At 30.4% G+C, this 14,898-nt stretch overlaps 1 protein-coding gene across 6 annotated transcripts in view; it reads left to right on the plus strand.

Annotated features, from left to right (window-relative positions):
* LOC134694009 (advillin-like) overlaps positions 1 to 14,898 on the plus strand; it is a 53,361-nt gene that overhangs the window by 20,641 nt on the left and 17,822 nt on the right. For 3 of the 6 annotated variants that reach the window (XM_063554999.1, XM_063555002.1, XM_063555001.1), the window contains 7 exons: positions 140 to 214; positions 830 to 868; positions 5,905 to 5,970; positions 8,765 to 8,901; positions 9,238 to 9,340; positions 13,511 to 13,624; positions 14,250 to 14,360. In XM_063554999.1, the coding sequence (XP_063411069.1) occupies positions 140 to 214; positions 830 to 868; positions 5,905 to 5,970; positions 8,765 to 8,901; positions 9,238 to 9,340; positions 13,511 to 13,624; positions 14,250 to 14,360 (645 nt within the window). The remainder of the gene's footprint in view (positions 1 to 139; positions 215 to 829; positions 869 to 5,904; positions 5,971 to 8,764; positions 8,902 to 9,237; positions 9,341 to 13,510; positions 13,625 to 14,249; positions 14,361 to 14,898) is intronic. The other 3 variants (XM_063555004.1, XM_063555005.1, XM_063555003.1) reach the window with 1 other exon arrangement.

Raw genomic sequence — 14,898 nt, forward strand, 5'->3', positions numbered from 1 at the left:
ATACTAGAAAAAATTATTTAATCTGTTTAATTGTCTTGACTTATGTAACATGTGCAAACGGTTTCCAGCTTTGGGGTGTGTGGGGCAGCATGGCTGTCAGTGATTGCAATAATTAAAATTATCCATTTCTATGTTGTAGAAAATGAATGTGGTGTCTGTACCCAAAGAACAGTATGGTAACTTCTATAAAGGAGATTCATACATAGTATTATCTGTAAGTATAGGTCATACCTGTGTATAATGGACAACAACAACAGTCATAGAATTGTCCATAATATACAGGCTATAGAGTTTTCATACTCAAGTTTTCATATATATAAATGTTGTATGTCTGTTTAGTATATGCAAGTTTTCCTTGTATTTGTATCAGTTTAACTTTCTACTGTGTTTTGATCTTAGCCTAGTTTCATCTTGTTAATTTATGATGTGTATAAACTGTTACCCAAGTATAAATTTAGTTTGCTGATAACTATCTGTTCTCTAGTTTTCTTAGAAGTTTGATTTTTTAATGTTGATGCAATAGTGAAATGACAAGTTAACTTTAGTTTGAGGGTATATTTCCATGAGCATAAGAAAGAACTCTACTTTTATTCATATTAATTAGTGATATTTTGGTGTTCATATTAATTATCATGGATTTCATAAGAGCTGAAAAAATATGCATTTTGCCAATGTAAGACGTGGTCACAGGAGATTAAAATACAGAAATCAATTTTAAAAATCAATTTGCAGTACATAACAGATGCTATAGCTACTGCATGTGCACTTAACCAAAAAATAAAATAAACTGTATTATCTCATTATGAAATGCATGCTATTTTACAATCAGATCGCTGAGGAGGGAGACGAGAGAGGTTGTAATGTGAAGGTATAGCTTTGTTTTTGCCACGATCAATCAGTCATTTTACTGCAATAATTTTGTTTTGCTTCACAGCTTTTCAGTTTTAAAGAAGTTGCGTTTAGGACAGTGGTTGATAATATTTAAAATATAGATGACATTTTCAAGGCTTTCATATATATGTTTGAATAGAAGCTTCCACCAATATCTATATCTATAGCTCCCACCATCTTTTATACTTATATTATAATTTATAGAACTGAAATTTGCAAGCGACAGTCATGTATTTTACTGTCAGAGTTAGGGAATTGAATTTGCAAACAACAGTCATATATTTTACTGTCAGAGTTAGGGAATTGAATTTGCAAAAACAGTCATATATTTTACTGTCAGAGTTAGGGAATTGAATTTGCAATCAACAGTCATATATTTTATTGTCAGAGTTAGGGAATTGAATTTGCAAAAACAGTCATATATTTTTAATTTACTGTCAGAATTTAGAGAACTGAATTTGCAAACAACAGTCATATATTTTACTGTCACAAACTGGAGTTTAAAGGTTTCTATAGTAGGCTGTAAAAAAGTATTTGTGGTAGTAAATTAGTTGATTGATGTGGATAATTTCTAATTCTAATATGGCTTTTTTTCCACAGGAATGTAACATTAAATAACTCTTAAAAAAATAATGATTTTGAAATGGTTCTTGGGATTATCATGATTATGCCTTAGAGGTTCCTAAAACATTTCTTTTCAAAATGAGAACTTAATACTGTGAAAGTACTTTTATTCGTGGGGTACCAATTTTCGTGGTTTTCGTGGATGACTTTATCCACGAATTGTAGTGTCCAACGAAATGAAACAACCTTTGAGCGAATCAAGACATGGGAAGATCCCCATCGGTAGGTTTGATTACTGATATGATCTAGAGAATATATTGAATAACGCCAAATCTAAGAATTCTTTAAAAGCAGTCATAGAACTACAACCGCATGCATAATTATACCTATTTAATCTTTAATACCTAAACTGTACAACTTTTGATTTTTTACTTCTCTCAAAAATATTTTTGATCGAATGGATGAAAGTCAGATGTCCAGTATTAATATGCTAGTATGATAAAGTGTTCATTTTATATCCTCGTAGTTCTCGTACATATGGGAAATTATCAGGGGCGTAGCTAGAAGGAAACGATGTGCAAGCAACTCTTTTATGCAGAAAAATGTTTTATTTTTCGGTTTTCGGTCATAGGACGGTTATAAAAGAGGCGCTATATGTAGTCAGGACCTATAAAAAAATTATGATTGTAAAACTATTAATAAATCTTCTGAATAGAGTAATACTTAAACAAAACATATTTTTGATACAGAATTTACTCAAATCGTCAAAAATATTCTCTTCGGGTCTAGGCAGAAACAAACTGCTTTTGTCAATATTCACACTGAATGAATATGCAGTAACTGCATGTCGTTGTTCATTGTTCATGGATCGTACATTTGTTATCAACATACGTAATACACTAATATATCTCTATGGTAGCACTCGCAAGATGTTATAAACCAGCGTATATGTTCGGCATATTGCGATCTCCCAATTAAATTCGTCAAAATTACATGCCAGATCAGTTTCGTATGTCTCAGACAATGTTGAGATTTGTTCGTCTGCTATATTTCCTACAACACAATGAAGCAGATTCAGCACAAAGAAGCGATTTTCTGATAATACAAGACGCGACTTCACTCTCCAATTCCCTTATCATATGGTCTATGAATGCAAAACATAATGAGACTTTCCAATACTGTTTTGGCGTGTTTGCAGGGTGATTGGCTCCGGTAATCTGTCGACCACATCGCCTCGGCATATTTTCAATTATATCGAGGGGACCTGATAATTCAAATGCCGATTGGTACATCTCAATCCAAACTGCTGAACCCGTACACTGTAAAATGTGCTCCAAAACTACATGTCTTAGACTGAATATTACAAATTCAAATCTTGAAAAAGATACAAGTTACTGTCCGATTTTGCCATCAATTCCAATAAAACTTTTATTTTGAAACCAAATGCCGTTATTCAATGATATTTCAACAATTAAAAAAGTGACAACATGTTTCCTTTAACATTCAATTTATAAGTTTTTATTTCGCCATTATTTTTTTTTGCATGCCGAATCGATGTGCACGCAACTGCGTGTTGGCGTATAGGGAGCTACGCGCCTGATTATAATTTCATGCTGGGTTTGATTTTGATAAGAATTATTTGACAATTCAAGATACGTTTATAGCATTTGTTTATGTTACTGTTTTCTTTAGGTGACATGTTTATGGCCTAATTAACACCTTCAATGGTCTGTAATCTGTTGATCACTTTATCATGGGTTAATTAGTGTTATCACTACGATTTACACGGATCAATGTTTACTTTGCAATTTCCTCAATCCAGATTATTTGTACCCTGGCTTTAATTTTTTTTTTTTTAGAAAACTAAAATCCACGAATTTAAAAACCCACGAACATGTAAATTTTCCTCAAACCACGAAAATTGATACCCACGAATTAAAGTACTTTCACAGTAGATGAAGCAAATTTTTTTAAGAAGAGTTTTTTCACTTTATGATTATATAAATCTACATTGGAGAATGTTGTTCAAAGGTTCTGTTACTGACTAAGTATGTCCACATTTTATCACTTCTATTCACTGTTTTTTTCTTCAACACATTCTTTTTGTCTAGATGATGATGATGCCTCAATTCACTCTATTGTTAGATAATAAAAAAAAAACCTTATATGTCTAGATATTTTTAAACACAAAAAAAAAATTGTCTAGTGTTAAACCGAAAAACTTTTCATAGACAAACAAAAATATCGAGTATAATAATCATGACACAAAATCAGTACATTCACAGCAACAACAAAAAAAGTAGATTAATTATATTTTTCATTTACCATTTTATCCCATTACCATGATTACCTTTTCTAGTAGTATATGCTTTTGGTCAGGTATCTTTTTTAAGCTCATCTTTTCACAAAAAGCTTTTTTATAGAGCGGCAGTCAACCATGAATCCTCTAACAGGGTAGTCACAGATTATACTTTTGCATGTGTACATTTTTTAGTATTATAGATTTGAAGTATTGAGAAATTGAGAATATCCCTGAATAGTGAACTTCTGATTTTTAGTACTTCCAAATAATGGTACTATTTCAGAACCTTTATTTTACAGTACAGTTTTGTACTACCTAATATTCCTACAATTTTTATGTACCCATTGATATGATTATTTATACACACATTTTATACATTTGCAGAACCTTGATTATTACATTTTCTGTAAAAATTTGAATAACATTACACTACTGAAGAGTTCAAAGGAACTACCATAAGTATGGTTGGTACATTTTTGTACTTTTATAGTTCATATGTTTATGACTTATAATGATCTCTGACCAAAAGTACAGATTTGATCCTCTTAGACTTATACCTACAGTATTACAAAGTTTAGGGACTTTTTCAGTAGCTCTGTCGTCCAATTAAGTACTTACAAAATGTACATGTGCAAAAGTACTGATGTTTAAATTGCTTCTTTCTACAAGTTCCCCAGCTTTAAACTGTAGACAATGGGACTAGTGTAATCATACTACTGCAGATTCATTATTATTTGTGAGATACCAATTTTTGTGGATTTCTTGGGTTTTAAGGTAAACCACAAATTTAAATCTACAACAAGGTGCATATTTTCTAAAGGTAAGTTTACAGACTTTAATTGTCAAATCCATGAAATCAAATATCTAGGAAAATAAAAGGTTTTCTATAGATCCATGAAAATTGATATCCACAAATATAAATAAAATTGCTGTATAATAATTTTTGTTTTTTATCGATTTGTCTGCAGGAGTTACACTAACAGTTGATTTATAGATGATATATATATATAATGAAAAGATATTACATGGTTTACCAATTATAGAATAACTTATAAATATATATATATAATTCAGGAATTCTAATAAATTAGAAAATATTCAGAGGATTGAAATAACCAAGTTTATTTCACATGTGAAATTTTCAGATTTTATTTCACTGGAAATTCATGGTAAATTTTCCAATCAATGAATTAATTGATAGTAACATTAATTCCTACTTGTACTTGAAAAAACTAAATGCAGAGGCACTTCCATTGCTGTAATTTATATAAACTCGATAATTAAGGGGAAAAACTTTCTGAAGTAGGTTTTTTGTTACATATTCTATTTCTATATAATCTAACATTTTTGAAGAAACTGAGAAAAATCCAAATTATTAGATTTCCTTTATTTCTTAAGTTTGTGTGTGGCTATTGCAGATATTTGGTAATTTTTGCTGGTCTAAAATTCTAAAGCTCTGACTATGATACAATGTAGTTTAAATCAGATGTTTTCCAGATTACATAATTTGAGGTAGGATCTAAATACTGTGGATTTGGTATTATATCCAGGATTCCCTTTTTTCATGGATTTCATAGATAAAGATGAACCACCAATTTAAATGTTCAACGTATAGCTAGCTTGTAATGCAGTCATAGGCTATTAAACCTTGAAATCAAATATCAACGAAAAATACAAAAAGGAAAGTCTGATATGAAAAGGCAAAATCAAAAGCTCAATTCCATCAAGCAAATAGATAAAAACTTTCATATATATTTTCTTATGTAAAAATGGTGCATTTAACCCAGTTTTATAGCTAGATAAACCTCTCACTTGTTTGATAGTTGCATAAAGTCCCATTGAAAATAAATGAATCCAGTCATTAGTGATTAAAGTTCATATTTATTTAAGCATATTCAAATTGTTAGTACAAGTCAGAATAATCCAACCAAACTGGACTTTTGACTATCAAGAAATAATTTTTAAATAAAGTACTTTCATGCTTATGTGACTTAATTAAAACACGTGTAAACCTGTTGATATCTGTAAACTAAATGATATATGAACAATAAAATTTAATGATATGGTGATTTCAGACTGGGTGTATTGAGTATTATCAGGTTACTTCAGAATCATTGTATTAATAACAATATATGTTTTTATTTCAGATGAAAGAAATCAAAGGCGTCTTTGATGTTCATATACATTTCTGGTTAGGTTCTGACACAACTCAGGTAATTAACTTATATATATACAGACATGTAAAATTGAGAATGGAAATGGGGAATGTGTCATAAAGATCATGGATCAGTGAACAAGGTTAAGTTTAGGTGGTCAAGTCTATATCTCAGATACTATAAGCAATAGGGCTAGTATATTCGGTATATGGAAGGACTGTAAGGTGTACATGTCCAACTGGCAGGTGTCATCTGACCTTGACCTCATTTTCATGGTTCAGTGATTATAGTTAAGTTTTTGTGTTTTGGTCTGTTTTTCTCATACTTTTTGCAATAGGTCTACTATATTTGTTGTATGGAATGATTGTAAGGTGTACATGTCTAGCGGGCAGATGTCATCTGATCTTGACCGTATTTTCATGGTTCAGTGGTCAAAGTTTAGTTTTTATACGACCGCAAATTTTGAAAAAATTTTCGTCGTATATTGCTATCACGTTGGCGTCGTCGTCGTCGTCGTCGTCGTCGTCGTCGTCCGAATACTTTCAGTTTTCGCACTCTAACTTTAGTAAAAGTGAATATAAATCTATAAAATTTTATCACAAGGTTTATGACCACAAAAGGAAGGTTGGTATTGATTTTGGGAGTTTTGGTCCCAACATTTTAGGAATTAGGGGCCAAAAAGGGCCCAAATAAGCATTTTCTTGGTTTTCGCACTATAACTTTAGTTTAAGTTAATAGAAATCTATGAAATTTTGACACAAGGTTTATGACCACAAAAGAAAGGTTGGGATTGATTTTGGGAGTTTTGGTTACAATAGTGTAGGAATTAGGGGCCAAAAAAGGGCCCAAATAAGCATTATTCTTGGTTTTCGCACAATAACTTTAGTTTAAGTAAATAGAAAATAATGAAATTTATACACAATGTTTATGACCACAAAAGGAAGGTTGGTATTGATTTTGGGAGTTTAGGTCCCAACAGTTTAGGAATTAGGGGCCAAAAAGGGACCCAAATAAGCATTTTTCTTGGTTTTCGCACCATAACTTTAGTATAAGTAAATAGAAATCTATGAAATTTAAACACAAGGTTTATGACCATAAAAGGAAGGTTGGTAATGATTTTGGGAGTTTTGGTCCAAACAGTTTAGGAATTAGGGTCCCAAAGGGTCCAAAATTAAACTTTGTTTGATTTCATCAAAATTGAATAATTGGGGTTCTTTGATATGCTGAATCTAACTGTGTATGTAGATTTTTAACTTTTGGTCCCGTTTTCAAATTGGTCTACATTAAGGTCCAAAGGGTCCAAAATTAAACTTCGTTTGATTTTGACAAAAAATTAATCGGTTGGGTTCTTTGATATGCTGAATCTAAAAATGTACTTAGATTCTTGATTATCGGCCCAGTTTTCAAGTTGGTCCAAATCGGGGTCCAAAATTAAACTTTGTTTGATTTCATCAAAAATTGAATAAATGGGGTTCTTTGATATGCCAAATCTAACTGTGTATGTAGATTCCTAATTTTTGGTCTTGTTTTCAAATTGGTCTACATTAAAGTCCAAAGGGTCCAAAATTAAACTTAGTTTGATTTTAACAAAAATTGAAATCTTGGGGTTCTTTGATATGCTGAATCCAAACATGTACTTAGATTTTTGATCCTGGGCCCAGTTTTCAAGTTGGTCCAAATCAGGATCTAAAATTATTATATTAAGTTTTGTGCAATAGCAAGTCTTTTCAATTGCACAGTATTGCGCAATGGCAAGAAATATCTTATTGCAAAATATTGTGAAATAGCAATTTTGTTTTTAATTAGAGTTATCTTTCTTTGTCCAGAATAGTAAGCAAGAAATATCTAATTGTAAGAATTTTTTTTATTTGGAGTTATCTTTCTTTGTCCTGAATCAACTTAAATCTTTGTTATACATGTATATACAATATACAATGTATATTCACTTTTTACTACCAACTGATAAATTAAAATAATCTTTACCATTCAGTGATAACAAGCATTTTTTTTACATCTTAATATTTTATGATGTATTTAAATGAGTAGTAATTGTTGCAAACTCCATTAGAAATTTTAATTGAGATTAGTTTTGGAATAAGGGAAAGGGGGATGTGATTAAAAAAATTGGGTTCAATTTTCTCATTTGAAATTTCATAAATAAAAAGAAAATTTCTTCAAACATTTTTTTGAGAGGAATAATATTCAACAGCATAGTGAATTGCTCTAAGAGAAAACAAAAAATTTAATTTCATTAGAACGCATTCATTCTGTGTCAGAAACCTATGCTGTGTCAACTATTTAATCACAATCCAAATTTAGAGCTGAATCCAGCTTGAATGTTGTGTCCATACTTGCCCCAACTGTTCAGGGTTCAACCTCTGCGGTCGTATAAAGCTACGCCCTGCGGAGCATCTGGTTGAGTTTTGTTCTCTCTATCTAATACTATAAGCCATAGGTCAACTATATTTGTTGTATAGAAATGTTTTATGATCTATATGTCAGTGGCACAGGTTTTATTTGACCTTGACCTCATTTTCATGGTTCATTGATCAAGTGTTAAGTTTTTGTGTTTTGATCTATTTTTTCTTAAACTATAAGTAATAGGTCAACTATAATTGTTGTATGGAAGCATTGTTAGCTGTATATGTCTGCCTGGCATGGTTCATCTGACCTTGACCTCATTCTCAATGTTCATTGGGGTTTATTTAGTTATCTTGGTTAATGTTCAGTTTATGTGACAGTTGTAATAAAGCTTTATACTTAGGACTATCAACATAATATCAATGAATAGTAAAGAAGGTGAGACATTTCAGTGTGTGCACTCTTGTTACTTTTAACCTTTATATTTTAGGATGAGGCTGGTGTAGCAGCCTACAAGACAGTTGAACTGGATGATTATATGGGAGGGGGACCAGTTCAACACAGAGAAGTGGAAGGACATGAATCTAAATTGTTTATGAATTATTTCAAACCAAAAGGAGGCATTAAGTAAGCTTTAACATGTTGAAAATGTTGGCATAGATATTATTATGAATGTTAATTTGTGTATTTTTTATGGATTAAGGTAAAATTTATTTTAGGGAATATTAGATAATTGAGGGGTTGGGGAATGGACCCCTCCCTTTTGTTTATAATTTTTGTTTTGCTTTGTGTTTAAAAAATATTTGTAAATATTTCTTTATACATGTATTTCAACTTATGTCATGTTTTTACCTTTCTCAATAAATTTAACAATTACAATAGTTAATAAATGATATGGCTCTTTAGTCTCGTTTTCTACAAGACAGGAACAATTTTGAAATTTTTATATTGTTTATTTTTCAGATATCTTGAAGGTGGCCATGCTTCAGGATTCAACCATGTGGAACATAAATTTAGACAGAGGTTATTACACGTTAAAGGAAAGCACCATGTTAGAGTGACTGAGGTACGTTATAATGTAGTTGTATGATTACTTTGTGTATTGTCAATTAACTTTAGGGCTGTTCCATTAATAAAGATGGATATGGGAAGGTTGGAAGGCACTTCTGAAATCCTCCCACAACTAACATGCTTTCTATATCACTTTGCAAATCTGATTGCATCATATAGACGTATATATCAATAAGTGACCCATAACCCAAATATCTGGATAAAACAAATTTCCATACCCTTCTACCATGTCTTCATCCATTTTAATGGAAAAGCCCTTAACAAAATGTTCATATATTATTTTAATAGCTGTATACAATAAGTAAAAAATATGGCTCGGTTAGAATTGTCATTAAAAAATTCAAAAGTAAAAAGAACTAAATAAGCATATACAATAAGGATCAGTCAATAAATTATACTTATACAAAAAGGAACAGTCAATCAAGTTAATGGATTGTTTCTATTTGCTGCAAATAAGCAGACAAAACATATATATGTGTCCACAATTTATATCACATGAGCTTTCTGACATAATGCTTTATATTTACATTGTATATATTCTGTTTAAACTTTTATCAACTGCAAAAAAAGGAGACCTGACAAAATTATATCTATGTCCACAATTTAACATTACATTTGCTTTTAGACATAATGCATTGTATGTTTTTTTAAATGTTTTATCACCTGCCAATAATCAAGCAATGCATATATCGCAGTTTAATATTTGTGATATATCTGGCTTAACTTCACATATCTACATTGTTTATATTTTGTTAATTTGTATTGTCTGCAAATAGGCAGACAAGGCATAAATCTGTGTCCACAATTTTATTTCACATACGCTTTGGAACATTATGATATATATTCTTATTTATTTTGTTTAAAAAACATGTATCCACTGCAAATAAGCAGGCAAGACATTTATCTGTGTTCACAATTTTATTTCACATGCATTTTAACATGATAATGTTATATCTTTACATGTATATTTTAAAACTTTGATTACCTGCAAATTAGCAGGCAAGGCATAAATCTGTGTCCACAGTTTTGCTTCACATGTGATTTGAGACATAATAATGTTTTATCTTTACATATATATTTTAAAACTTTGATTACCTGCAAATTAGCAGGCAAGGCATAAATCTGTGTCCACAGTTTTGCTTCACATATGATTTGAGACATAATAATGTTATATCTTTACATATATATTTTAAAACTTTGATTACCAGCTGGAAGTAAGTTATGATTTTGTTGTATACACAGATTGGCTAAATCATGCATGCTACCGGTCACTTTGATGTTATGGCTTAGTTTGGGATACAGAAAGGGAAAGTTTTCAGAAAGAGAGTTATTTCCCTTTACCCTGTTTTGTAGGAGAGACAACCTTTAATCCTTTGATTTTTTTATTGCCCTAGTTAAAAGAGTGAATTATTATCCCTGTACTGGGTAGAAGAAGGGAGATATGTTTAAGTTATAAAGCTATTTTTCTAATGATTGAGAACCAAATTGTTTCCTTAGATTTTAGGATGAGATTTTTTGTATAGATCTGTCAACATTTTCTCTGTTAAAATTAAGATTGCATCATTCTTTGTCATTGCTCTGTGTGTTTGCTAGAAAAATGAATTAGTTACTAAAAGCTTGAAGCAAACTTTATTTTCCTATCATATTCTATCAAGTTTATCCATTAAGAATGGGAAACAACTATTTTCTAATAAAATAGAAAAAAAATAGAAAGAAAGAACAAAATAACAATTATCATGCTAGGAGTAATTAATGACAATATTATAGTGATATTTTTAGTTTATTAGAATGCTAATTTTATATTTATTTAAGTATTGAGCTAGATTGGAAATTTTCCCCAAACTAAAATATAGGTTAGATTTTTTTCCAAGTTGGGTGTATCTCACATTGAAATCACTGGCATCATTCAATCATTATGGGCAAAGTTGTTTAGTACCTACAGTTTACTGCAGGCAATATAAACAGGAGAAGTTTTCAGGGTACATGCATCATATATATATATATATATCAGACTTGAGTGTACTGGATGTTAATGAAATGTATATATCAGACTTGAGTGTACTGGATGTTATTGGAAGGTCAGGTGTTGTAACACAGAGCATTCATTATATTCATGTACTGTTTGTACAGGTTCTGTATCTGCAATTTTAAACTAATATAGTGTGGTCTGGCTAAAAAGGATCAACAGGATTATAAAAAATAACTCATTTTTGTTTGTTTATGTATAATTTCAGTTTCTCAATCATCTTTTAAAAGTGTAATCTTACACTTTGCTGAAATAATCAAGGACTCTGAATTCAATTTTGAAATAAATTTTCAACATTACTTGTGAGACATATATTCCTTAAAAAATATTATGATTGTTGCAAAAATTTGAATTCTGAATAGAAAAGTTCTAAAATGAGATTATTTTGTCCAATACAGATACATAATTCAAACTGTGGATATACCAGAATATTTAAATATGAGGATGTTATATATTGTAATTAATTTAATACAAAGTAACTTTTAGAGTTGTATATGAAATACATTACACCTATGATATGCATGTGATTGAAGACCTTCCTTATTGCATGTTTAATGGTGTTAAAAGTATCCCCAGAATCCTACCTGTTCAGGTGTTGTGTAATATCACGCTCACTGATTGGAAAAACTTTAGGTGAATATAAAAAAGAAGATGATTGCCAATGAGACAACTATCCACAAAAGACCAAAATGACACAAACATTAACAACTATAGGTCATCGTATGGCCTTCAACAATGAGCAAAAACCATACCGCATAGTCAGCTATAAAAGGCCCCGATAAGACAATGTAAAACAATTCAAACGAGAAAACTTTTAGAGGAAGATTGTTTACCCCAAGGTTCAGGAAAAAGGATAATCACTAATTAAAAATTGAAGGTGGGCATTTTGCAGTATTTGAAATACTCAGGACATCAATAGGGAACCCATAAGGCATTAACTGGCTTATTAATTTAGTTTGGTCTTACTCATGGAATGATACATCAATCTTTTTTCATAACCAGCTAGGATTCAATCTTTAATCAGTCAAGATATTTTAAATAGCTTTACTGTTTGTGGTGTTTTTCTATTCTTAGCAAAAATAACTATTAAAGAATAGTTAAATTGTGGAGTTGCTATTTATTCAGAAGAATGGCTTCTTTTCTTGCTTCATTTTCTTTTTTCTCTGGAGATGCTAATGCTTTGTGCAGACATGATAAAAGGAAATGTTTATTGACTATCTACCTGGGAATGGAATAATTTTCATGGCCATGCCTTTTATTTATGTTTTGTGTGCATATGAAATTCAGTATACATCTATGTTTTGTTGCAGTTTTGTTTAAAAGTTGTTGAATTATTTTTAAAAGCTTTGCTATAAGAACAACTTACAAAGAACAGAGACAACTACTGTAATGTACCATTAAATAAAATACTTGATGACAACATTTTAACTGAATGGTTTTCAACTAACGCTAGAATGTTTGGAAACAAAATTTTTTAATTTGGTTTTTGCTTGGAAATTTATGTTTCCAGTTTATTAAAACTTTAAACAAGTGTTTATTTGTGTATGCTGTTTGAAATCATTTGAATAAAGTTTTAAAACAATAATCCTAATACTTTGTTGATTTTGTATTGATCAGATGGTTATTATACTTTCTAATAATGTTAGGAAATACCAAGTTTTGCTTTGCTTTGACTCTTTGATTTTTGCTAGAATACTACTGGTTATTTAACATAGTTTACATCGAAACACTTTTTTTCTTGAAGTAGACATTAACATTCGTGAAAATGATTAATAAATTGTTGATACATTTTGGAGAAGAAATATAAAGAATTAAGTTTTTGAATGTAAAAATATTATACAAATTATCAGATCTTTGAATAGAAAAATTTGAAACATAAGCCATAAAGCATTTTGTAAAAATTATAAAATCTAGGCTTGAAGGGTAAAAAGTAAGTGAAAAAAAGTATACTGTACTGTTACACTGGATTGCACCCATTTATTGTTCAATTTTTGTCAAGATTTTGTATATGCAGTTACATGATTGTATTACCCTTATTATTCAATGAAATGTCAAAATACAAATGTATTTAGATGTATGGCGATTAAAAGGGAGAAATGATTTTTCAGTCTCTTTACCAAATTTTATTTGTATTTTTAGGCAGCAGGTATGCAGTGGTCGGCCATGAATCATGGTGATGTGTTCATTCTAGATTTAGGTCGTGTTCTGTTTGTATGGAATGGAAAAGAGGCTAGTGTCACAGAAAAACGAATGGTAAGTAAAAAGCTGTAAAAAAAATACGTTTTATACAACAAATTCTGTTGCATCATTAATTTGGTGTAAAAATAATTTGAGTATATAAAAAGAAAAAGATTTGTCATTTTATTACTATTAAAGAATTTTGGTTACAGGATCTACTTTTTTCATTGCAATTTACGCTTTACTGGACCATTGATTGTGGTACTCAAAGAAATACATATTTCTCATGCAGTCTGAAAATGATTCTTAAAAACCCATCAAAATATAAGGATTTCACTCACTACAAAAAATAATACCCTTAAAGAAAAATAGTTAAACCAATAGTACGTTGTTACTTTCCATCAACTTGAATCTTAGAACAGTCATTTTCATTACAATGTGAATTTGGGTAAAGATGTTGATTTATAGTTCACTGAGCATAGAAATGTGCTAGTATTCTGTAGCCCTTTTCACAAAAAAAAGGGTAAAATTACTCTTCGATAAAAATATATAGTTGAATTGTTAAGGAATATTTTAGACTTACGATAAATTTTACACTTAAGATTTTTTGTGAAAAGGGCTATACATACACTTTCTTGTTTTACATCATGATTCTGTTATATTTTATGTGTCTCTAACCTTTAAATATATTTACGTTTAGGGATGTATGCATGCCAGCAGTTTACGAGACGAGAGAGCAGGTAAAATGAAAACCAACATAATCATCGTAGAAGATGGAACTGAAGATAAAATGGACCCAGACGAATTAAAAGTAATTTCATTTATTTGAGAAATTTCATTGACAGTTGATATTTGTGTGGGAAATGTTGTCATGAAATGTATAATGGTCATATGATTAACATGTGACAATCTTACTAATATAAATCAAAGATTCCAGTAGCCATTAAATCAGATGTTTTACTCAAATGAATATCAATACTGTTTTGTTACCAGTATGCATCACAGTTTAGATGTATTTTGCTTTAACCAACACTCACTGGCAGATTATACACCCAAATTTAAAATTGTTTTGAATACAATAAGGCCGAGAAAAAAAAGACCTGTGTTTCTGGTAACCCGACTGACCCTGTTTTTTAGCCCCGACCCTAACTTTTTTATTAGATCTTCCAAAAAAAATAAAAAATAATTTATCAACCGACCCTGTTTTTGACACAGGCTTCTGATAGATGACATAATATTTTTCTCTCTTGCTTCCTCTTGCATAGAAAGCCAGTAAAACATTTTATTAACGTCAAAAGGTATTCCAAATAGGTTAAAATCCAAGAAATTTGCACAACAGGTGCTTCAAA

The sequence above is a fragment of the Mytilus trossulus genome, chromosome 13, assembly GCF_036588685.1.
Source record: "Mytilus trossulus isolate FHL-02 chromosome 13, PNRI_Mtr1.1.1.hap1, whole genome shotgun sequence".
In the NCBI taxonomy this organism is placed as follows: domain Eukaryota; kingdom Metazoa; phylum Mollusca; class Bivalvia; order Mytilida; family Mytilidae; genus Mytilus; species Mytilus trossulus.